The sequence below is a fragment of the Lolium rigidum genome, chromosome 2, assembly GCF_022539505.1.
Source record: "Lolium rigidum isolate FL_2022 chromosome 2, APGP_CSIRO_Lrig_0.1, whole genome shotgun sequence".
Lineage (NCBI taxonomy): Eukaryota > Viridiplantae > Streptophyta > Magnoliopsida > Poales > Poaceae > Lolium > Lolium rigidum.
In genome coordinates, this window is record NC_061509.1 from 52,015,568 (window position 1) to 52,040,886 (window position 25,319).

General features: G+C 45.5%; 4 protein-coding genes across 4 annotated transcripts; 3 read left to right on the forward strand and 1 right to left on the reverse strand.

The window, feature by feature from the left end:
- Positions 1-9,987: 9,987 nt before the first annotated feature.
- On the forward strand, positions 9,988-12,875 carry LOC124689732. Its single transcript, XM_047223214.1, has 3 exons — positions 9,988-11,748; positions 12,257-12,347; positions 12,468-12,875. Exons 1-3 carry the CDS (start codon positions 9,988-9,990, stop codon positions 12,665-12,667), a joined length of 2,052 nt encoding a protein of 683 aa, XP_047079170.1. The 3' UTR covers positions 12,668-12,875.
- Positions 12,876-13,619: 744 nt separating this feature from the next.
- LOC124686451 lies at positions 13,620-14,869 on the forward strand. The gene has a single exon (XM_047220395.1). It carries the CDS (start codon positions 13,683-13,685, stop codon positions 14,685-14,687), a length of 1,005 nt encoding a protein of 334 aa, XP_047076351.1. The 5' UTR covers positions 13,620-13,682; the 3' UTR covers positions 14,688-14,869.
- LOC124689734 (F-box protein At3g56470-like) lies at positions 14,861-16,446 on the reverse strand. The gene is made up of 2 exons (XM_047223215.1): positions 16,200-16,446; positions 14,861-16,111 (listed from the first exon to the last, which is right to left on the reverse strand). Exons 1-2 carry the CDS (start codon positions 16,444-16,446, stop codon positions 14,886-14,888), a joined length of 1,473 nt encoding a protein of 490 aa, XP_047079171.1. The 3' UTR covers positions 14,861-14,885.
- A 7,660-nt stretch (positions 16,447-24,106) lies between these two features.
- LOC124686452 lies at positions 24,107-24,404 on the forward strand. The gene is made up of 2 exons (XM_047220396.1): positions 24,107-24,268; positions 24,357-24,404. The coding sequence occupies exons 1-2, from the start codon at positions 24,107-24,109 to the stop codon at positions 24,402-24,404; spliced, it is 210 nt and encodes a 69-aa protein (XP_047076352.1).
- The last annotated feature ends 915 nt before the right edge of the window (positions 24,405-25,319 follow it).

Sequence of the window (25,319 nt, forward strand, 5' to 3'; positions counted from 1 at the left end):
CTCCGGCCGCAAGCGAGTAGGATGGATGAGGCCGTGATTAGATATCTCGAAGAGCATTTCCAAGTTTTGGATTGCCAAACTGGTCTTAGCCGCGGGATTTGACAGTTTGCAACATTATTTTTAGATAATATTTATTTACACAGGATCTGGTAAATAATTAAGGCTGCGTTTGGTACCAAAGTGTTTTTGAAGTATTTGTGCCATACCACAGTTTTTAAAAATACCACGGTTTCAAATACTTTGATGTGTTTGGCTACAACTAAAAACTGCAGTATTAATACTTTAGTATCCCTAAAACGGTAGTATTTTTGAAGTATTGCAAAAACAACTTCAGACCTCTTTTTTCTAAAACAGAGAAAGAGATAAAAAATACTGTCGCCTCGCTCGCTACTTTGAGCTGCTGCTGCCGCCTATATTCAGCCATGAGCAAAGGAGAAAGAGTGAAAGGCCTTTATCTTTCATCTATTATCTATTGAGTGTTATCGTCCACGTCATACTCGAGATCCGCACTACTTATTGTTTAGAGTAAAAGTATTGAGAGATGAACTATTGATTTCATTGATGATTGGGGGGTATATATACCCAGCGAACAGGCACCAATAAAGGCGGTTTACAAGGTTGTGTCCCTTCGAAGAGACACGGCTGTTGGACAAAAGTAACTGCCTAGTTAGCTTAAGACTTAAGCTAATCCTATTTCTAACACTTCCCCTTGGACAACGCCATTTCTTGAAAATCTCATGTGTAATCTTCAAGATCTTCTCGCATAGTCTTCTTACTTATATATGAGGATGTTCTTGTAAACAATGGTGCTCTTTGTAAAAATTCATCATCTTGAAAGTCATCATCTTTAAAATGTCTCCCCCAAAAACCCTGTGGGAAAAATATGAGGAGAGTTGTATTTGATATGTTGTTAAAACTCCTTTGAACCCTTTGGGAAAAATAAGAAGAAAATAGTACAACATGTAAAGATTGTTGTCTCCATGAGAACTCATATGAGAAAACCTTAGAGAAGGGAAAAAACCTCACGAATGAGTTTGGAGAACAATAAATATTCCTTATATACTTCCTTTAAAAACCCCAGCGGGGAAAATAGGAGGTACGACATATAAATATTGCAAAAAGTGCAATATGAAGTGCCACCGAAAACTCCTTTAAAACCCAATAGGGAAAAAATAAGGAGAAAGCAATGTGACATATCTAGACACTTATATTTATATCGTCTCATTAAAAAACTTTTATGAGAAACCATTAGGGAAAACTCATTAAGGGAAAAAGAGTACAATATATATGATCTAATGATCATCATCGGGTTATAATTTGGGAGTTTTACTCCCCCTGAACTTTGCAAATCTAAAAGTTGTCTCACACCAATCCATGAACTTAAATTCATGAGCGCGAGAATCTGTAAAACACTGTGAATAAATCTGTTAGATTTTCACATGATATGTTTGCAAAGTGTTTATCTCCCTAGTTTTGAAAGATATTAATTTAACCCTGATGCATTTGTGCAATACAAGTGGTATTATCTGATAGATAATGGTGGGTGATTCTGTTGAATCTTAACCACATGATCTTGAATGTGTTCAATTATTATATGAAGCCGTTAGAGTCTATTTTGTATTCTTATTTTAGAAGACTCTTTCATTGAATTCAGTCTATGATATGGCATTTTCGGGATCGGGTAATTATAGCCAACGTAGATTACATGATGGTCAAATCTTGATATTCCTAAGAGAATTAATCAAGAACAGTTGTGCCTTAAATATATCAGAGGATATTACTTACACCAACCTTTTAGTTGGGGTTTGCACTTAAAAGAAGTTGACAACAAAACATTCGCATTCGTGATGTAGTTTGTATTGAGATATGGAACAAGAGGTCCAATATCACTTCATCACTACTACAATGTATGAATGAATTTGTATCTATGTTAGGGACATTGTGACCATATGTATCTTTGATTTTATTTATCCATATTTAATTTCTCCAAAATTTTATGGACATGTAAAGACTGATAGATATGTATTCCGAAGGAATATACTCAAGTTATAAACTTGGTTAATACTTGGTTCAATCCAAATCTCCGTCTTGATAAGATTGTAAGGACCTTTCATGTATATTATAGACTTTGTTGATAAAAGTATCGATATATACAAAGGTCATGTAGAATCCAATTAGGGATTTTTTTCTGACTGCATATAAGCAAACATTATTGTACGAGTAATCCTTTATAAGAAGGAGCTCTTATAGTCAATTGTACCACACAATTTGTGTTTGACTATTTTAAGTCATAGAGTGACTTTTCTATTATTACACATATGTTGCTATTTATTTTGGATTTGGATTTATAAGTCTTAAGGATTTTAATATAGATATCCAAATTGAGTGACCCATATGATTAGTAATCACTACATCCATCAATTACATGGATAGTTTATTTATAACTGCCAATAATATTAGTATCGAAACTTAATTCCACTTATACCAACAGGGTATGTTACATCATATATAATTGATGCCAGGTCTCTGCGTGAACCCTTGTGCTACAAGCCTCGCTTTTTCACCACCTCATTTTTTTTGTTGTTAACAAAAAAATTATTTGTCTTCCAGAGGGAAGGTGCTTATGAGGAGTAGGTATTTCGATGTTAAATACCTCTCTTGCTAAGCGAGTGCTATTCTTATTCAATTGCATCCTTCTAGTTGAACCAATATATGAGTGCATTAGGCACTCTGCCATGGACTTTGGTTCAGGGCCCTAAAGGTTTTAGCAATTTAAGAATAAATATTTGTCGACAAAATGTAGTCTTTGTTGTATGATTCTGTTGAATCGATAAGATTTGTGGAAATGTGATTAAAATATTTGAACTCCTCATGATTTCCCATAACAATGGAGTCAAGGTGTTTCGATGTCCCAACACTTAAAATTATGTGCACATTTGTGTTGGGTTTGGATGATGAGCATCCACTATGTGTTATTCAACTTGAGGTTGAACTACATTTACTTGTTGAGGATATAATTTTCTCTGTTCCGCGGAAGCATGTGAGAATTTATATCTCATGTGGCCAATTTTCTCCCCCTTTTGCTCTCATTTCGGAGGAAAGTGATTATATTAGGTACCTTCACTCTTTTGGCACATTGTTGCATGCATAATATGATTTTATGACATATTTGTCACGAGTAAATGTATGTGGCAGATTTGCAATGTGTTGCAAATTTATGACTGAATTTATCGCTCAGATTTTCAAGTACGTGAATATAATGACTGAAAGTCTATGACATTTATTATTTATTTATCGGCATTCTTTGTGGTACTAATCTCCCCCTAATGCCGAAAATGTCGTTATTGCAGATACAATCAGCGTACGGGCTATCAATAACTCCCTTGTTAGGGTCTTGAGGTATTTGACGGATAAACAATTACACCTCAGTTATTTATCACATAGATCCCAAATTGATGTACGTTGGGGTGGTGATACCAGTATATAACCGAATTATCGCAGATGGGAAATACTTGTTTGATTTACACGTACTTATTGCAAGGGGAAGCAGTATTATAAGCAACTGTTGTGATCTGGATTAGATCTATGGCGTGTAATACCGTATGTGTCCAACAAGATGTTGGCATGTTAAAAATCTGTCAAAGTGGTCTTTTAGTTAGTTAGATTCTTTTGATAAAGAATTTAGATACATCATTCTGGGTATGTACAAGAGGTACTTAGTAAAATCACAAATGCTTGTGAAAATGATAGTTATATTGGTTTAACCAATATGTTATGATATTTTGCTCTTAATTTGAGAATTTGAGCAATTAATTTAGCAAAATCATGGATTTGTGGAGATTAGAGACCCACATAAGACCATCCATTAGTGTCTATGAATACCATGAAATAATTATATGACCCAGATATTTGTGGAATAGTTTACATGTATCTTCTTGAATAAGTTCAAGAAATTTTAGCGGAGTGTGAGAGACTTATATATAAAAAAATTCTCATGACACATTAGGTGCTCATAACATCTGATGATTTGAGAATTTTGCAACTTTTAAGTTGTGAACAATGAAATTTTCACTAATTTGTTTTTCCGCATTACCCCTATAATGGGTGACCAAGGCGATTATGACAAATCTTAAATTCATGAAGATCCAAAATATTAGTTTGTACACAACAAAGTTTAGTATGAATTTAGTTCATACAATGAAATGTCATGTATGAGAAACATGATATTAATGGAAAACATACCACATATGGTAGCATAAATATGGGCTGATGGGGATAGGTATGAGACTAAACAAGGTCTCCAAAATGTCTTGGGAATTTCATTCCACAAGAAAACTATTATTGCAAGGGAGTGTATCTCCAACCGGACTAGGCTTATGTTTCTTCATGATGAAGATTATAAGTACAATCCGTAACAAGATTATAGTACGGTGTTTCTTGAAGTGAGCTTCAAAATTACCCCGTTTAACTCGTAGATGATCAAATTGTGGAATAACCCTACCAAAAGGCTTGGGAATTTGGGATTTCATATGTATAATGATTCATACAATAACATCTTTGATAAACTTGAGAGTTATCTTATCCCTTTGATAGATCCACTATGTTTCTGCTTGTCATTTTACCTCCACTTTACATTGATTTCTCGTAATTCTTTGCAATACCATTGAGATTCTTAGTATTATGAGTAATAGTTGAATTTCAGGTAGTGCTATATATCACCCGTAGGGTGTATCTAATGATTCTATATAAGAAGACATCATATAGCCTGAAATAAAGACGATAATGTTTTTACATTACCATCAAAGTAGGATGTAAAGTTCATTGAGGTATTTGAATCAGACTTATATTTGAAACTACAAAATATAAACTTGGAGCTGATTTTATAGACAACAGAAATGAATAACTACAGTGGATTAGAAATCCTCAAAAGTGAATGAGAACCTATTGGCATTGTGTTTATACAACAAATATCTTGTTGGTGGAGATTTAAAGAGGTATAGATATTTATCCAATTTCTCTCATCTAATTGAGTTAAGTGAATTCCTTTGATGGAGATTCTAGCCCCGCATGAGATGATCATGCAACTCATTTATTATGATAGTAAATAATTTTTATGAAAAATTCTTCGATTGAGCATATTAATGGTCGAGGTAATTCCTTAATGACCATCGGGTAGACATTCAATATTGAGATATTAAATGATACTTCTATCAATTCTTTGGAATTCTTACCCAAAATGATGGGAGATCTTAAATTTAATGCCAAAACATAGATATGTATTTTGACATTGGTTATTTGTGGTGAATATAATTATCACCCTATAATGGATAACCTATAGTAGTTTTGTCAAGAGCAAAAACACTGCTATGTATGATGGACTTTGTCTTGATAGACATAAAACAACTGATATAGGTTCCACAATTTTCTTTATACCAATGTAATAGAAGCATGCAGTGATGATGCCAAAATTTAATTTTACTTTGATAGCAAAATTTCCTTTGGTAAACAACAAGTATGCTCTAGAGAAACAATTGAATGTTAAGCTAGTGCTTCCATGCCATATGTGTGTGTTGATCTCAAATAGTAAGTTAACACATAGATTTTCTCCATATTTATGGAGTACATCTCTTAGTAGTAGGAAGCATAGTAGATGCCTTATCCTACTACATTGGTTATACTTTGATATTAATATATTTAGAAAAGCACATTTGGAGAAAAAAAAATGCCGTCGAGTAGGCAAATATGTTCATATCACAATAATGAATAATCTGCAATTTATATAGTTTATGCCATCACCTTGCTATTTGCAATGAACTTTAGATAGTCGCATATTTACTGGCAATTTTATCTCATAAAATTTTAATGTGATTTTTCTTGTAAGAAAATAATAATTTCAATTACAAATAAAGTTTGGTGTACCAAAATTGTGTGTTATCCTCTTTTTTTTGTATGTTATAAAATGCTAGAGGCATATGTATATACCATGTGATTCTTTATTTATAATATGCAGCAAGGCAGAGAGCTGAACTAAAAGATAGTATTTTGCCTGATGGCAAGTCCAATACAAAACAGATTGTTAATCTGCATAAACCAGCGAGTATGCAGGTCCATTTGTAAGTTATATATGTGCAATTTAACAAACTAGACAGACTAAATTGCAAATTTGGCGAAAGAGATAAGGTTTCCCTATCGCTTCCTTTGTGCTCTGTACGAATCAATTATTCGAGGGGAATTTTATTTTTTGCCCCACTTTACTTGGTACCTCTACTATTTGCCCTCATTTACTTTGACATTTACGTTTTGCCATTCTTTACTTTGACAATCAATTATTTGCCCCATTACAGGCCTGGCCCATGGCTAAAGACCAAAAGACACACGTATCTGTTGGATCAAGTCATTGAGCTCGCGCTGCTCCCTTCGAGCCCCGAGCGGAGCAGTTCGGTGGCAGCGGCGGCAAATTCCCACGACGGCTGGAGGTGCAAAAGGCGGTTGGCGGCGGGAATATGAGGAGTACGGTGACATCTCCCCGCGAAGGACCGCCTCGATTCGCTCTCCACCTGTGCCGGCTCCGGTCGTCAGCGATGAGTTGGCTGGTCGCCTGTACTTCTCCCATTCTAATTCGACGTCCGTTCCTGCTCCTCTAATCGTCGATGGTCGCTTTCGATTTGGATGCAGATGACGAGTTTGGGTGAATTTATGTGGCCGCGGGACAAGCTGCAGAGGTGCGCAAGGGGGAAACGGCTAGCGGAGGAGGTGCGGCGACGTCGGCCAAGGTGCAGCGGCGAGCGGCGGCGCTGGCGGCAGCTGCACCATTAGCCAACTAGGGTTCTTCCCTTCCCCGTTCTAAACAGAGGAGAAAAGGGCTACCAATCTGGTTCTATGCAGCCAGGGGCATTTGTGTCACTGAGTTTTGTCTTAAATCTTCCAAAGAAATGAAAATAAATCAAAAGGGCAAATAATCAAGTTACCAAAGTAAAGAGTGGCAAAAAATAGAGGTCAAAGTAAATGAGGGCAAATTGTAGAGTTACCAAGTAAAGTGGGGCAAAAAATAAAATTCCCCATTATTCGACGCAGGCGCTCAGCCTCCTTCACAAGGGCATCGCCTTGCTCCGGAGTCCAGAGGACTGAAGGGCGTAGTGCGTGCGGCGAGGCCATAGATTGAAGAACCCTCCGTGCTTGGAGGAACCAGGCCGAGGGCCGTGTCCGCGGGCGCTGCTGCGCCGTGAGGGCCGAGCCGAAGGCTACATGGCGCGCCGTGGTTGAAGGTCGTCTTCGTCGCGCGTAGGCGGCCACCGGCTGGGAGGAGAAAGCGTCGGGGACTGGCTTCCGCCGGGGGCCGATGCTACATGCTCGGAGGAGCACCGTCAGGGGCGTCGCCTCGTAGGAACGAGCGCGCCGCGCGCCGCGCGTCGTAGGACGCGGCTACGCGTGCCTGCTGTGGGCCACGCCGTTCATGGCGCGTGCCGGGGCCGCAGCCGCGCGGCGTTTTGGCCGTTCCTCGCGCTGCAGGGAGGAGCCGCGGCGAAGAGGCCGTGGTCGCGTCGGGGCTGATGGCCTCCGTCAGGAGCGGCCGGGCGACGCGTCATGCCGGAGAGTTTGCTGTCGCTCGCCGGACCGCTCGTGCGGTGCTGCTTTTTCCCGTTTTTTTTCCATCGTCTTCTTGGCCTTGTGCTCTCGGTAGAGACAAAGTGCGTGATAATGTGTTTAGAGTAAAAGTATTGAGAGATGAACTATTGATTTCATTGATGATTGGGGGGTATATATACCCAGCGAACAGGCACCAATAAAGGCGGTTTACAAGGTTGTGTCCCTTCGAAGAGACACGGCTGTTGGACAAAAGTAACTGCCTAGTTAGCTTAAGACTTAAGCTAATCCTATTTCTAACACTTATGACAGTTTGGTTTTTTGTTTTTCCATTCTGTTCCGGCGCCTATTTTATATGTAACGTCATTTTTTCTTTTCTCCGTTCTTTGCTCGGCGTGACCTGCAGCCACCGGTCCATGCTAGGACCCTACTGCTGGGTAGAGATTCTGTACCTATCCAAATCAGAGGGCCGGCACAGAGTTTCCTCCAACGAAATCCTCCCCTCTGGCCACCGGCAAAGAGCCAGCTTTTCTGTCCGCCCCTGACCTTGCTCCGTCGTGCAGCTACTTCTATGCTGCTTGTGCTCCGCCGTGCAGCTACTTCTCCACCCGTCCTCTCTGCCGTGCCGCCGGCGCGGCTGCTTTGGGATGCAGTTACTCCGCCACCCATCCACTCTGTCGTGTCGCTGGCGCGAGCACGGAGATGGAGGGGACGCCTCCGAGGCGTATGCGTCGCGCTGTGGCGCTCGTGGGTGTTTCGCCAAGGAACGCGAGACAGGCGAGGCGGAGTCTGGAGAATGAGGTTGAGCAAGAGGACTCTATTAGGAAGCGTGCAGGAGAAAGCCCACCCAGGCCGCGCAGAAGGTCAAGGCGGTGGTTGCGACTGCCGCCGAGGAGACATGAGAGCTTGGCTCTGGTTCCGGTTCTTACCGATGCCACTCACGGTGAGCGGAAGGTCAAGAGTAGCAGATGAAGAGGCGAGGTTGAGAGCAGCAATAGGAGCAGGGTCTCGATGGAGAGGAAGACGAAGCACGCTAGGGCAGAAAAAAGGCTACAGACATAGCTCAGAGTCTACGTGAGCGTTACTGTGTAGCCCTGTTGGGAAAGGAATCTTACGCCTTTATGTCTTATCGCTACAGTGTGCTCTGCTCTTTTGTTACCTATGAAAATGCAGGAAAAAGATGAAATGGAAAAAATAGCACAACATGTTCTCCGGATCTCAAAGCAATGGATGGTGAAGATAGCTACCATACCCATGCTTGTGTGTACAATTGTATTTCCCTGCACTTTTATATGCACCACATAAAGTTTTTCTAGTTATAGCTACTTTCCTAGTAGTGCTTGGACTGAGGCAACCTTCATGCTCTTGTCGCAATACCGGTTAGAGCTGAACTTTTATGTCACTAAATGCATGGAGTATTGTAAATTTGAAGCTCCGTGCATTTTTATGTCACTAAATGCTGAATTTTTGCGCACCTGATTTTACATTCGAGTATTGCTGGTTAATAATTCATGGAGAGGTCTTTGATCGGAGAAGTAAATTCATATCAGGTGACAGACATTGGTGTCTTCATGCTGGTTTATAAATTCGGAGTCATCATCACCTCTTGCTCCTTGGTTAGAGACAAGTAGACAACCCCGTTCCGCCCGGGGTGATCGTTGGTATGATTAACATCTCTCTTATGTTACCAAGGTACTTGCCAATGCAACATCTAAACTTATTCGGGTACATGCTCTTCTAGGTGAACTTGGAGTTTCTGAAGATAATCCACCTATTTCGTGGCGTGATAATATTAGAGCAACATATCTTTCTTCAAAGTCAGTCTTACATGCTCATACAAATCATATCTGTAGTTGATTTTCACTTTTATTCGTGAATGGTTTGCGTAGAGGTTGCTTCAAATCAGGTTCATTTTCTCCAAGGATCAACTAGCAGATATATTTACTAAACCGCTACCTATGCCATTGTTCCAAGCCGCTACAATCTCAACCTCGGATGAAATGAGATTGAGGGAGGGTGATAAACTATGTATTATAGGTAGATTACCAATTGTAGCTGTATACAATTTGGTTTGTAACAAACGGGTGTTACACCTGTATTTATATCCCTGTACCATGTACCAACATATACTATAATGCTTTGGAGTTACTAGCTGACTTCTCAATGAAAGGAGCCGGAGAGGGGGAACGAAGAGTTCCGAAGAACTGAATTGTTACATGATGTTGAGTATCGTAGCGCCTGCCGGATCTTGCTAAAATTTGCATGATTTTCAGTGAAAACTCGTCGCACGATTGCACGAATGTGTAAAAGGATTTCATAAATATGAAGCATGTGTGTGTGTACATCATCCGATCATTGGTACAGAGAGACGGAAAAACCGGGGAGGGGAGTGGGAGGAAGAAGATGGCAGCAGCGGTCTCCTCGCCGTGCTGCTCCATCACTACTCTCCCTTCTTCTTCCTCGCGCCCTCTCTTCCTCCTCCTCCTCCCGAGGCCCTCCAGCCTCCGCCTCCGCCACCCGCATCTCCCCCTCTCCATCCGCTCCCGCCGGCGACCTATCCATTCCACCAGCACGTCCTACAACGGCTGGGCCGACCTCCCCGCCGCCGACCCGGACCCCGCGTTCTTCCGCATCGCCGCCGGCCCCAACGCCCCGCTCCTCCTCCTCCTCCTCCTCCCCGCCGCCGCCGCCCTCTCCCTCTCCCGCCTCCCGCCCATCCCGCTCCTCGCCGCCACCTTCGCCGCCGGCTTCGCCACCGCCAGGCACCTCGCCCCCGCCCCCTCCTCCCACCACCACCAGCGCCTCGCCGCCCTCCTCGCGGATCTCGACGCCCGCCTCCTCTCCTTCAAGGACCGCCTCCTCTCCTCCTCCTCCTCCGACGAAGGCCTCGTCCTCCAATCCCTCGACCGCGCGCGGGATGCGGTCCGGGAGTGCGCGGCCGCCGCGTACGGCCAGGCCGGAGGTACCAACGCCAGCGGCGCCGCGCCGGAGGGCGACGCGCTGCGCGATGTGGCCAGGGACGTCGCCGGCTACTTCGGGACCTGGGCCAAGGACGCCCTGCGGGACCTCAGCTTCGCCTCGCGGCGGAAGAAACCCGCCGTCCCCAAGGTCGTCGCCCCTGCTGCTTCTGCCGTGACCGATTCCAAAGTTGATCCAGGCGCTGCTGGTGTAGCTCATGCTCAGCAAGGGGATGGGGATAAACGCACGGCGTCGGCCCGCGCAGGGACGAAACGCGCCGGCATTGGTGAAGACAAGCCGTTGGGTTCAGCGGTCGTCGGTACCGCGAGGCCGCTCGACATGCTGCCGTTCGATGGACAGGATGCCGATGATGGGCCGGACGATGCAGGGTTCAGTTCTGAGAGTGGGCAGGGAGACGAGCGATTGGAGAGGCTGGTGTTCAAGCACAGGCGCGGTGGCAGAGGTGTGCGGACCGACGACCCCTTTGCATTTGAAGATGGCGATGGGTTTGCAACCGAATCCGCCGAGTCCTCTTTGCTCGAGAGGACGCTCGAGATCCGGGACAGGTCCTACCGGTTGAAGATTGAGCGCCGCAACGGCGGTGAGAGCCGAGCAAGTGGAGCACGGAAGAAACCAGCTGATGAATCCGTGAGTAACACTGTAAGTGCTGATGAAACTACACTTTCAGACCATGGGGCCATGGGTTCAGATGCTGAAGAGTTCAGCCGCAACGTTAAGGAGGCTGCAGAGATCCTGAGGAAGGCGAGGGAGTGCATGATGGCTAGGGATGACGAAGAAGCCGCGGACGCGCTGCTGTACAGGTCAGCAAGCCTTTTGTCCACAGCTGTAGCGTTGAGGCCGACGAGCTTGGCAGCGGTGGGTCAGCTGGGGAACACGTACCTCCTCCATGGAGAGCTCAAGCTCAAGATCAGCCGCGAGCTGAGGACGCTGTTGGCCAACAGCGGAGCTTATCTCAGTGGAAGAGAGCGTGTCGCGCGGTCCGGTAAGCTGGATAGAAGAATACTGAATAGAGACAACATTTCGTCCGCGCTAGTTGATGTTTGCGAGGAGTGTGAGAGCCTCCTTGTTGAGGCCGGGAGAAGCTATAGAATGGCTGTGTCCATTGATTCGGGTGATGTCAAGGCGTTGTACAATTGGGGACTGGCGCTTACCTTCCGTGGCCAACTGCTCGCCGACATCGGACCGGTATGGACATCAACATCTATTAAGCACCTTTCTATTGTGGCTATGGCACAAACACTGTTTCATAGTTTTTCGTTTACCATGAACTGTGAGGCAACAGTCCCACAGCCAACTTATTCGAACTCACAAAAAGGTTACAATATTTACATCATTTACAAGGGAAATGTGAAAAGAATTGCCTGTACACTGCTAAGCTATGGCAGACTAGAGACTACCTATCCATGCCATAAGATCATCAAACTGTTTATGCTTAATCCTATAAAACTGTTGCATAGTTTCTCTGTGATGTTGGTAAAACGAAATTATGAACATCTATGTTAGTTTTCTTGCAATAATTTAACTCAGTGTGATGTGAACACCCTAGAAACTCAAAAGCTAAGCATTCATCAACACATTCTGATAGAGTAGCATGCTGCTAGGTGTTTAATTTGATTCATGGTTTTTGTTATATGTGCATTTGACTTGGAACTTATATTCTAATTACACTTACTGGAAAAATTAACTGATGCAGGAAGCGGCAGTTGATGCAGATCGGGTGTACTTGGCTGCGATCGATAAGTTTGACGCCATGTTATCTAAAAGCAACACCTACGCTCCAGAAGGTTAGATACCGCTCTATTTTATTTACACCAGAATTTTCTTACGATATTGAACACGATCTTTCATTTTCCTACCTTTTGTTGTGTATGGTGCTCTAATGTTTAAGTTGGTGTGCGTTGCAGCTCTCTACCGATGGGGCAGCACGCTACAGCAGCGATCCCAGTTGCGCTCTCGGAACAACAAGGAGAAGATCAGGCTTCTGGAGCAGGCAAAGAGTTTGTTTGAAGACGTCCTGTACGTAGAGGGCAACAACAAGATGGTCAGGGAAGCGCTGTCGTCGTGCATATCGGAGCTTAACTACCATGGACGATGGCTGCAGTGAATCGGCATGGGGGAAGCCATTAGGTATATGTTGTATTAGCAATTTAAGATTGAAAATATAGCTGAATGAAATACTAAGATAAAGCAAGCTGTATGAAGGTTAGAGAAATATTTCACTACGGTGAGAAAGTCGCTACTGTAAAATGTGAGGAAATAAAATTACTCGGCATTTCAACATGAATTACTAGGAAGAACCGTCACACATGAGCTTTCCATATGAATAACAAAGGCACCAGAATTTAGTTTCACATGCTACACACATGTTCCAGATTGTTGACGGTGCTCTGATGCTGATCGTCATGGCGACACTGGAATTTATCTTTGCAGTATCTGTTTATATGATTTCTTTTGATTTTTCTCCGATTGATATCACTATTATTCACTACAAACCTAAGTATGCATTTCAGTCAGATGTCAGTAGTCAGACTATGCAAACTTGTTCGTATGCAATTCGAGAAGAACGTCGCTTAATCTCACAAAATTCCTTTCTTTCCTTTTTTTTCCTTATACTGAATTCAGACTGAGTGAGTAAAAGGGATGGCATTGGCATGTGATACGATGCTGCTGGCTAGTTTGTTGGTGCTTTTGTTTGATCTTAAGAAAGAAGAAAAGGATGGACAATTCTGATGTAATATTCCCTCCGATTCATATTAATATGGATCGGAGCGAGTACTGAAATGCAGACATCTCCAGCTTTGGAAATCCATTTTTAGTGTTATATTTTCTTCTTTGGAGGGAATCCTCTACGTGTGTCGAGTGCTAGTACTACCATTTGCCCAGCTGTACTTGTGGGCAGTAACAAGGAAAAAAATGGTTTTTTTTTTCTGTAATAAAGAGCAAGAATTAAAAGAAAATACTCCAAAGTCTAGACCAGGACAAGTTATTTCAAGCAGTTGGAGGCTTGGAGCAGGAGGCGGCCAAGTGGCTGTCGCTCCACCCACCAAACCGCTCAACTACTACCTCCTCTACCTTTGGATGGAGTCTCTAGGGAAAGGGGATCGACAAGGATTGCAGCCATGGCCGGCCTCCTCTGTCCTCCCTCCGTCGTCTTCTCCCCACCACAGTACTGCTCTCCTCCTCCATCATGGTGGTCACCTCGTCGGCCAGCAGCAATCTGCCACCGCGCCCCAAGAATTAGAAGCAGCGCCAGCACAAGTGAGTCCTCTTCCACCACCATCACCCCAAGTGAGGCGACGACGACGGTGAAGCTGACGTACCTGGAGTTCAACGGGTGGGTGTGGGAGCTGGACGGCGGCTTCCGCATCCTCGTCGACCCCATCCTAGACGGCAACCTCGACTTCGGCATCCCCTGGCTCTTCGACGCCGCCAAGAAGACACTCAAGAACAAGGACGGCCTCGACCTCGCCGGCGTGGACCTACTCCTCATCACCCAGAGCCTCGACGACCACTGCCACCTCCGCACGCTCACCCGCATCTCCGCCGCCACGCCGAACCTACCGGTCGTCACCACGCCCAACGCCCGGCCCATCGTCTCCGCGCTCCCCTTCACAAACGTCACCTACATCGAGCCAGGCGAGTCCATCACCGTTGGCGGTGGCACCATCGAGGTGCTCGCCACCGCCGGCCCCGTGCTCGGCCCGCCCTGGCAGCGCCCCGAGAACGGCTACATCATCATCACCACCACAACTGGGCATAGCCTCTACTACGAGCCTCACTGCGTCTACGACGCTGCCTTCCTGCGAGACAGGGGCCTGCGCGCTGACGTGCTCATCACGCCCGTCGTCAGGCAGCTCCTCCCGGCAAACTTCACCCTCGTCTCCGGCCAGGAGGACGCCGTCGACCTCGCCAAGCAGCTCCGGCCGAGCTACGTCGTGCCCATGAGCAACGGCGAGTTCGATGCCAAGGGCCTCCTCACCGCTGTCCTCACGACGCAGGGCACCATCGAGGCGTTCAAGGCTCTGCTCCGGGAGGCACTCCCACAGGTGCAGGTCATGGAGCCCACGCCCGGCGTCCCACTCAACATCAACCTCAACCGCAACACTTCAGCGTCATCATCTTAGATCAGTTCCACTCCAACAACATCAGAGTAGGATCAATTTTCAGAAGAACTCGATTATAGATATATTATTATGTACTGCTAGAATTTAAATCTTAGTCAATAACTACGGTATACTATATTTACAATGTAATCTTCATCGTTGGTACTACTACATGAGATATGACATGACTAATTTTGATTGACCATTCGTCCACAAATGTCAGCCTATAACCATTAAATCATTCCTGGGCGAAGCAACACGGCCGAGATGAACCCACACATGCTGCAGCAGATTCTTGCACGAAGCCCCTGCAAATGGTCTATGGAAGTCTGAATCGAGGTCATAGCACCAGGCACCACCGCCGCCATCTTCATCCTTCTTGGGCATTGCCTCCTTGGCCACGAAGAAGAGACGACCGCCAGAGCTTGCGAGTTCTGCATGTATCACCTGAGGACGCCCGTAGAACCTGGGAAGGAACACCTTGTTTGCCATGGATTGGGGCGGCCTGGCCATCGACAGCGACGATGTGGTTCCGGTGAAGAGGGAGCGGCCACCCAATGACTCCATCCTCTCCCACTTCATCTTCTTCTCGTTGAGCCTCAGCACATGAATAGCAGGCATACCGCTGTTGCCGCCCGTCAGAGCAGCGAGCAGCTCCCCCTGCGACTCGACGAGGTAGCAATTCTTGTACTGAAACTCTGAACCGAAACTGGCTGGTTTAGGAAGCACTCTCCATTTGATTTTACCGGGATCATACACCCCTAAATTCCCCTCTTGGCCCAGGCAGTACAGCTTCCCCCTGTGCATCACCGGGTTGCAGCTAAAGGACGTTTTAAAGAAATTTGCACTATTGTGAAAGCTCCTCCAGCTTCGCCCATCCCAGCTCTGAATCTTGATGGCGTCCAATTCTGGGTAGACGGCGAAAACCTTGTGGTTGTTGCAGTGACTATCATCATCATCATCGTGTTGCGGTGGCGCGCAGCACATGAAACCTTGGTCGTCCTCCCTTTGCGGAGTCTCGAACACGGAGCCGCCATCATCCAGCAGAGGAGCGAACAGGACGGTCTTCCTCGTCGTCCTGAGCATCAGACATCCGTCGGCGGCAGCCGAGAAGACCCTGCTGCCTTGAGGCAGACGTGTTTGGGGAGGAGTGGCGATGACGAACATCTTGTGCAGGCAGGGATGGTAGCACCGGACCGACAAGCCATTGCCGGTGACCACGGTGCTGAGAAGGACGGGGGCGGTGTCGGCCGGGTAGACCGGGAACGCGCACGAGCTCCAGTGCCTGCACACAGCGGCGAACCGGGGGACGTCGGCCAGCGGGAGCCAGCCGCATATCAGCCGGAGCATGTCCGGCGTGAAGCTCGACCAATCACGGCGCGGCGGCAGGGTAGTGCTATTACTAGTGTCTTCCATGCCCGTTTCATCGGAACAGATCTCCAATCCTGCAATGTCGAGAGGTATGATTGGATTGACTGATTGATGTGAAAAGTGGTTGAAACGAGTGGAGAATTTGATTTGGTGCGTGCGTACCTCGCATGCGGTCGTGTAGTAATTGGGCTAGGGCATCGTGGTGATGGTGACGCGGGCGCTTGAGCGCGTGGTGGTCATCGTCGGCGGCGGAAGAGCGGTGCCGCTTGGCGACGGAGAGCGACGAGAGGAGGGAGGAGATCTCTGGTACAGTGGCGGTGGTAGGAGGATCGCAGGCGCAGCATGGCTTCTTCGTCTTCCTCTCGTCGGCCGTCGGCGGCCAGTCCACCGCCCTCTTCCCTCTATCCATCGTTCTTCCGATCTTTTAGCTTCTTCTTCCCCTCTTGGCTACGTATCTATCCATTGAAAATTTGATAATCCTAGATCGGGAACGGCCACAATGTGTCCGGAAATCAGGATCCAAAATCAAATCCCATCCAAATTAGACCGCTCTTCACGTACGACACTTTTATGTCCGACATTGCTACGACACAAGGTAAAAAACATCGATCAATAAGGCATGCACACCAATTTTTGTCACGACATATTTTGGGATATCTTTTACAAAAGACTATAAAATATATAACTTAGGGCTCATTTTTTATAGGATAAAAAAATCATAGACATATGAAAAGCATAAGATTGAGATATCATGGGTAGTTTAATCTTTATAGGAAGATGAGTTGTTTTTTATTATGCCAAAGGAAATTTTCAGCTATGATCTAATATTTTATTTGTATAAGATCACTACAATATTTCTATAGGATTAGTTTCTATAGGATCTGTTACTATGAAACAAACAACTAGTGTAGGAAAAAACTTCTCGTAGGATCTAAATCCTACACAATGCATATACGAATCTTATTTGTCAAAGAGGCCCTTATTATGCACCATGTGTTCTTGTTATATCTAGATTAAATGGCGATAACGATTTGTACATGCCCTAAAAAGCATGGACTCCAATCCAACCATTGGTTGAAGGCATCGTAGCACAGTCGGTTAGATCAACATCATGCGCACAGAGGCTCGGATATTTTTTTGTTGTTAAGTGAAGAAGACCATGTACCCCTTCGCTCGTGAGGGGATCCTCACGTGATTAGGGTTTCTCTGCCTCCCATCGGCGGCCGCCTCCGATCTAGCCGCCTCTGTGGTCTTCGGGCCATAGAGGTGCGACAGACCGCGGCTCTCGTCGGCGGAAGGGCTCCGTTTCCCAATACCGAGGGCTTCGTTCCCCGTCTTGAGGGTTTTTGTTTGTAGAGGTGGCGCTCAGGTGGTGGTGGTGGTGTCTCGTGCAATAATATTTCCCCGGCTTCAACCCCATCTCGATGGTGATGTCGAGAAGCTTGTGGGTATGGTGTGGTCTTCGAGGATTTTGTCTGGCTGTGTGGATCTTCGGATCGTCAAGGAGCTTCATCGGCAGTTCATCCTACTTATTCGTCTCCGGGACGGATATGGGTCTTTTCGACCAGTTCGGCGACTTCCCGTCCGCAACCGACAACACCAGGCCGACACGGTCTAGAGTTTGAAGATGAAGGGCTTCTCAAGGATCTCGTTGTAATGTTTGTTTTTCTTGAATTGTTTTATACTGTTCGATGTTTCTTTTAATGGCAGTGTGCTATTCGCAAAAAAAAGTAAAGTGGACTCTGAATGTATCGGGTGTACCGAGGTTTGTGGTTCATCAACGCCACCTGAATTTTTTTAGAAATTTTGGAAAAAGATGGCTATATTTTTAAATTTTTCTCTAATTCCATAAATGTTTTGCATTTTTTAAATTTATTATGGCATCATGCTAGAGAATCCGAAAGGGACCTTTTGGGTTGGGCCAACCCGACAAGGCAAGATTCTTTAGGCTCTACCCAATGATAGAACGCGTTAAGCTGGACGAACCAGACTAGCTTGGTCAGTCTGGCCGAACTCAACTAGACCACATCGCCACCTAGCCCACCTACCACCACCCTTGATCATTGATCTTGCCCGTACGATCGAGCAGATCCAATCTGGCCACAACAATGCATCAAGCAACGGCAAAACTTATATACCGACCAGGTTGGCATCGCACACCCCCCAAGCAGGTGTGGGCCTTGCCTAGGTAGGTATTTTTCCCTTTATTAGTTTTTCTTTTTCTTTTCCGTTTATTTTTTGTTTATTTTTACTTTCAGATTTGAATAATATTAAATTTTAATTTTTTTCAAATTGGAAAACTGTTCAAATTTAAAAATGCATGAATTTTAAAAATGTTCAAATTAAGAAAGTACTTCAATAATGTTTAAATTTTAAAAATCAGTGATTTTGAAAATGTTCATATTCGAAAAAAATCATACTTTAATAATGTTTAGACTTGAAGATTGTTCAAATTTAAGTTTTGTTCAATTTTTAATTAAATTGTTCAAATTAAAAAATATTAAGATATTTTCATATTTTGTTCAAATTTTAAAATATACAACATTTCTAAAATGTTCATATTTTTGAAAAAAAATATTAGTGCTACAAAAAAAATTTCTGGAAAAATAAATATTTCAAAAAAATACATAAAAGAAACAAGTTGAAAAAACAAAAACAAAAACAGTATTACCTATTGGGCCGCTCATACGCAAGGGTGTGCAGCACCCCGCGTGCTGCCGACTAGGTCGGCGGAGAGGAGCGCCCGCAAGTAGCCGCCCTTCCCGCGCGCATTGACCGCTTGCACCGCCTCAAGTCGAGTCAGGCCAGCCCAACCAGTCCAGTCGGGGTTCGGCCAGTCCGACTAGGCCTAGTGGGGTTCAGCCACCCCAACCTGTTCCGTCGTTCATATTCAAAGGAATATCATTAAGCATCCAACCAGGCAAGTCAACTGTCTGTTTGGTCGAAGTGGCTCCGGCAAGCCAACCATCATCGTTTGGCTTATAGAGCGGTTCGATGACCCACTTCGGGGAGTGATAAAGATTGATGGCAGGGACATGCAAACATATAACCGGTCAGCCAGGAGCCAACTCTATTTGCAAGCACAATCAAAGAAAACATTGTCTATGGCACAGAAACAGCTAGTGATGCAGAAATTGAGAATGCAGCAAGGTTTGCCAATGCACACGACTTCATCAGCAACCCCAGGGATGGATATGACATAGGGTGTGGTGAGAGAGGTGTTCAGCTGTCATCCTGAAGAACCCCTACTATCTTCCACTGGATGAGGCTACATGTGCACTCGACAGCCAGTTCGAAAAGGTCGTGTAGGAGGCACGGGAGCGAGTGATAGTTGGCAGGACAAGTGTGGTGGTGGCACACAGGCTCAGCACGATCCAAAACTGTGACCGGATCACGGTGCTAGACAGAAGAATTGTTGCAAAGTGTCCCTCTGGTGTCAAAGTGTCCCTCTTGTGCATATTATAAGTTGGTTCGTTTGGAACAATAAGGTAGCCAGAGCTTTGTATTTGAATGAAAATACAGTCCTTGATTTGAAATTAGAACCGCAAGCAAGGATGATGACCAAATCATTGATTGCTTGGCATAGTAATTTACTGATTTTCCATCTCCTTAATTCACATCGCGCAGCAAGTTGTGGAGCTGCCATGAGCATATCCTAAAAAATATAGAAACTGTGAAAACATTTGAGTCATGATAACTCAAGCAACAGTAAGTAACTGCATCTTTGTATAGTCCATCTAACATCGAAAGAGTGTTCGAGATTTCATACTGGCAGTTGAATAGAAAAGCGTAAATTAATTTGTCATGGTACATGAATGCAATTGGTTCTTTCGTAGACCGAATTTAGTTGCTTCTTGTGTTTCTCAGGAGTGCTTGCTACGAGACTCCCATTTGTTTAAGATTGAGGCAACCATAACTTAATATTGGCAATACGGACTTAGTGTTCTAATTAGAATTGCAAGCAAGGATGATGACTAGACCATTGAAATTTTCTACAACAATGGGCTTCTCCTCCAGTTGCTCTGTCAGCCTATAGAAGCTTACCGAGCTTGTATTTTTTTATTAATAGTAGTACTAATGTGCGTAGTGATGCAAAGGTCATGAATATTAGGTTTCTTTTATTCTTCTGTGGCGGATGTGTTCGAACCCACTATACTTATTGACCATGCAGATTAGTAGCATCATGAGCGAACCATCACAATTCACAACTAGCAGAACAAATATCAATTAAAGTGCTATATTTCGACCAAGTTGTGGATTCAGAAGAAATGCAAGGAAGAGCAAATAAGTGAGATCTACATACCGTAGAATGGTCAATAACACGCCAACGCGACAACAACGGATCAAGGAACCTTTTCTAGGCATGCACCTGGCTTGCATTTTTTCTATGTTAGCAACATCATGTTAAAAATTCATCAACTTTTTTGCGAGTGGTCAAGTGTCATTCATGTCTGGTATATATCACTGCTTGAAACGGAGTACAACACAAACCTGACCATGAACAATTGATAGCTCTACCGGTCATTATTTAGCAGATGCAAGCCATATGTAGACTTGGTGGCGGTATCAGTCTGAGTTTTATGAATTTTTTCGATAAAGGGAATATATTAATATCGAGAGATACCAATTACATCCAGCCTCTGCAACAACGCACCACCCTAATGGCACTACGGATGCACACAGCCAAAAAAACGAAAAGAAAACTAAGAAACAAAAGTCCCGCTACGAGTATCACGGACCTAACAACAAGCAATACATCCACCACCATGACAACACCCGAATTGCAGACTCTCCAAAAACGACGCCTCCAAGAAGGGAACATTGCTCCAACACCGTCGTCGCCCGATCAAAGATCTTAGGTTTTCACCCCGAAGATAGTCCCCACTCTCAAAACAATGCCTCCACCAAGGTCACCGCCGGGCACAACCAGCTAAGGCCGGACCTTGGATTTTCACCCCGAAAGGTAGGACTCGCGCTTCACATGTGTTGTCGCCCCCACTTTCATACCGCTGCTGTGAAGCCCGGACACCAAGCAAGCCCCTCAACAGCGCGGAGACTTGAACCTCCCTTAGCTAGTCCTCCCCTCCGGCCTTCATGAAATTCTCTTCTTCCGACTTTCATCATGGATCCATAGTCACTTGATGTCAACACAGAAAAAAGAGCTTCACGCCGCTCCCTCCAGAACCAAACGGTCGGAATAAACGCATGGGTGCGCACGACCGAATACCTCTGATCCAGCAAACTCCAGGCAAAGCACTGTTACATTCGCCGGCGGAGCCTTCCGGAACTCAACCCTCCGGCCGGATCACGAGTCCAGGCCTCCGGTAGGTCCTCCTCTTCACGCAAGAGAGGCCCTAGGACCGCCGCCTTTATTCAGGCCGGACCCCCACGTCGGCGACCATCCCGGGCTGGCCAACCCAACCCTCCACCGGCGACACCATCGCCGGCTTCCATGCACCTCCATCTCACCGCCGGCCGGCGATGATAGATCAAAAATCCACCACCACCAACCGCGAGCCGACCCTCTCCGGCGAAGAAGAGGCCACCTCCTCCGTCAAACCCAAGGCTGCTGCCCCGGGCGCCCTCGTGTCGCGGAAGATGCCCGAGATCGCCTCCACGCACCAACGAGAGGCGGGGGTGGATGGCATGGCGCAGACCGAGGGTCCGGCCGCCGCCCACCACCAACCCCCGCCGGAGTGCTGCGGGAAGCCGACGAGAAGAGGGAGACCGCGGCGCCGCCCATCCCACCCGCGCCGATCGGTCCGCCAGGGGACTGCCGACGGGAGGAGGGCCGCCGCTGCCGCCGCCGTCGCCCATCCCACGCGCGTCTGCTCCGCCAAGCATCGAGGAGGTGGGGATCCGGCCGCCGATCTGCACGCGGCGACGAGGAAGGGCCCCCGCCGCCGCCACGCCCCAAGGGACTCTGCCCCCGGCGGCGCTACCGGCGGCGGCAGCGGCGGAGGGCGGGGTACGGAAGGGTTAGGGTTGGGGGCGGAGGGTTGGGGGTTGCTGCTTTTGTTAATGCTCTCGCGATGCAATTACCGGTGTGATTGCCGCGAGAAATCATCGACATGTCGGTCAGGATTATTGTTGTCCTCTGCAGCACTGCTGGTTGGCTGGGCTGAGGTCGGTGAGATTTGTGAGTCCGGAGGCCCTCAAATTGATGGTATTATTCGACAATTTTCAGTTGACCTCATGGGTCTTTACCACGCTGTATTGTGTTTTGTGGACCTGGAGATGAGATAGAAAAAACTGTCTTTCGTAGAGAGTAAGTGGGATAGAAAATAGAAATGCTATCAAGCCGCACAGTCGTGTGTCGAGTTAAGTCACTGAATGTGAAAATGGCAAAGAGGAGGAGGACTGGCCATTCCCAAATCCCACGATAACCACAACAACCTAGGAGCATGTGCATTGGTTGAGATGATGTATGTTATCTGCCTCCACATCATCGGAAAACGTTAGCATAGACAACACCAACTCATCCATTTGGCCACCTATTTAAAACATGTGCGAAAACTTGATGTGGTCGCCACATAGAGTATTGGAGTAGGACGGTGATAAAGCTCAATCGGTTTGATCACGATGATAGACATGGTTGAACATAAACAGAGCTTGCCATGTACCTTGCACCGATTCATGCTATCATGAGATTAATCGGCCGAAAATGTGAGAGACTTATGTATCTTTTCTCTCTCACTTGTTTAATTAGTCTAATCGCCTCACGAAAATTACAGAAATATAATCTTCTTTCATTTGCACTTTAATTAGATACAACAAGGTGAATTATAATGATGCACTGATGTACGTATGGAAAATGGAGGTGTCTATTTTCCTTTTGTCTTCGTCCGAGAAAGTTAAGGAGATGTAACATTTTTCAAATATAAAAAGAGGGAATGTCCATTCCCATTTTCCACACGGGCCTAAAATGCTAAGCAATGTCCTCATGCAGTCATGCATGGGCCCAAAATCCATCTATGTAAACGGACCCGTTCGGCACCGTCCTCTTCTCCCCATTCCTCTCTGGCTCAAACTCCATTGATCCATTTCCCCAAGCCGTCGCAACTTGCAAAGGATCGTCCGCCTCCTCCTCCTCGACAAGGTGCGCGCTCCTCCTCCTCCTCCTCCTCCTCCCGTTTTGCTTGTCTCGATCATCTGCTCGCCTGTGCCGTCCCCCGATCCGTACCTTGTTAACCCCGGGTCGATTCTCAGGCGATGTATGCACGGATAGTCGGATACGATCTCGGTGGATCTCTGTCTCGCGCTATATGTGTGGCTCTCGCTAGGAGCGTTGAGAATCTGATCGCCTGCGATTCGATTCCCATACATCTGCGCATTATCCATGGAGCTCTTTGGAAAATTAGAATGGATCAACACACTATGATTGTTTATTTTTTTTACAAAACACATTATGATTGTGAATAACTTTGTTATTATATGATATAATGTGTCTCTGTGCGTGAATCACATAAATGTTGATAGTTGAATCTTTTTTATTTTGTTTCGATTTAATTCCTCTTTGTAATGTATTCCTGATTAATTGAACACATAAGACATTTATTTTCTTTTGACGATTTTAGTGTTAAACGTTCTAGCCATGATCCAGATGATTTTTTTTTCGGTTTTTGTTCCATCCGGAATGGCAGTTTATGTAATATGCATGTTGGCATGCTTGCTGTCTGGTGATACCCTTACAAGCTACTACCTCTGGACTCTGGTCCCAAAAAATTGACGCATCTCTAGTCTAACTGACATGCACGCCGCAGGTCTCCCTCCACGTCGATTAAATATTACTGCAGATTGTCAATGCTGTACAATTCTCGAATTTGATCCACACAAGTGTTTGCATATGTGCCAAATACCTATGGACATTTGAAAAGGGTTACCGACATCAAGAAGTGATGGGGTGATTTCTGTTACGTTTACACTTTGCAACATCGGCACCATGATAAAAGTGACTATAATAGAACGCCCATTAGCCTGCTCACTGCTCAGAGGTCTCTCTGAAAATGTGCGTTTTATTTTTCATCTTGCTACAAGTTGACTTAGTTTCCTTCTATTGCAATGCACTTATGCAGATGACAGAAGCGCCATTTTTGCCACGCGAGAGGCTTTTTAAGCAGCAACAGTATTTCCAGAATCTGAGTAAGCACACTCACCTGAAAGGGCGTTACGACGCGATCACCTCCGTCGGCATCCCCCTCGCGCTTGCTGCCTCCAGCTTGATCATGATTGTATGTTTGCAGCACCTGTTATATCTGTTGCGTGATTTTCTGCCTGTGTTCCCGTTCAGTCAGTGACGCTGTCTTGTTTTGCTAACAGGGTCGTGGAGTCTACAACATGTCTCATGGAATTGGGAAGAAGCAGTGAGCTTCAGCTCATTTGCTATTGTCGCGGCACTTTTGGCACGGGAATGATGCTTTGGAAGTTATGAGCCTGTGACAGCATTTTTTAGTTGTAAAAATAATGCCGTCGAAGTTCCATCTGAATACATTTCTAGTTCTCCTTTTTGTTGGTTTTTTGTGCGTTGCTGACGCAAGTAAATCCATAGTGAACTTACAGAGACGATGTTCAAGTATTGCCAATGTTGCTATTTCGCTTTAACCTCATTTGTCCTACTTCTTCCGATCCATAATACCTATCGTGGTTTAAATCTGAATTTGTCTAAAATCTAAAAATAATCTAATAACATGACATTTATTGTGGATCAGAGGGGGAGTACTATGTAATCTCTTTTAACCTTGTGATGTAAGCTTATCCAGCTTCCCACTCTGTCGTTACATGCAACTCCAAAATTACGATGTGGTAAAAATCTGCCATATCATCCCTTAATTTCTGGGTGTAGAGAGGTGGCATGCACCTAGACTATGAGTAGCGCCACGCACGTACGTCGACAGGAGCACTGACCAGAGGCAAGTCGCGTCCTCTAACGTTGCAAGTATGGAAGGAGGTACAAATCAGGGCCGATAATAAGCATTCCTTGTTTAACTCGCGGTTTCCACATACGCATTTCCTTCTCGGTTGTCTACCCAAATCCGGTCTTCTTCGTCCGGCGCGGACAGCTTCTCATAGTGTCATAGAGCGTCCGAGGAAACAGAGGACGGCCGGAAGAGCGATCGAGAGGAAGTTTCTGCCGCATTATGGGGAAGAGCTGGGCGGAGAAAGGTAAAGCCTCTCCGGCACCGCCCTCCGACGACGAAGAAGAGGTCAGTGCCTAATACCTCCATGTGTGCATGTCCTTCGTTTTTTTTTTTTTTGAGAAATATAGTATAAACGTAGACGCTT

Coding starts and splice junctions, on each gene's coding strand:
- LOC124689732 (XM_047223214.1), top strand. CDS start 9,988: ATGGCAGCAGCGGTCTCCTCGCCGTGCTGCTCCATCACTACTCTCCCT. Junction 11,749..12,256: donor TGCTCGCCGACATCGGACCG/GTATGGACATCA, acceptor TAACTGATGCAG/GAAGCGGCAGTTGATGCAGA. Junction 12,348..12,467: donor CAACACCTACGCTCCAGAAG/GTTAGATACCGC, acceptor TGTGCGTTGCAG/CTCTCTACCGATGGGGCAGC.
- LOC124686451 (XM_047220395.1), top strand. CDS start 13,683: ATGGCCGGCCTCCTCTGTCCTCCCTCCGTCGTCTTCTCCCCACCACAG.
- LOC124689734 (XM_047223215.1), bottom strand. CDS start 16,446: ATGGATAGAGGGAAGAGGGCGGTGGACTGGCCGCCGACGGCCGACGAG. Junction 16,112..16,199: donor ACTACACGACCGCATGCGAG/GTACGCACGCAC, acceptor TCGACATTGCAG/GATTGGAGATCTGTTCCGAT.
- LOC124686452 (XM_047220396.1), top strand. CDS start 24,107: ATGCAGATGACAGAAGCGCCATTTTTGCCACGCGAGAGGCTTTTTAAG. Junction 24,269..24,356: donor CCTCCAGCTTGATCATGATT/GTATGTTTGCAG, acceptor TTTTGCTAACAG/GGTCGTGGAGTCTACAACAT.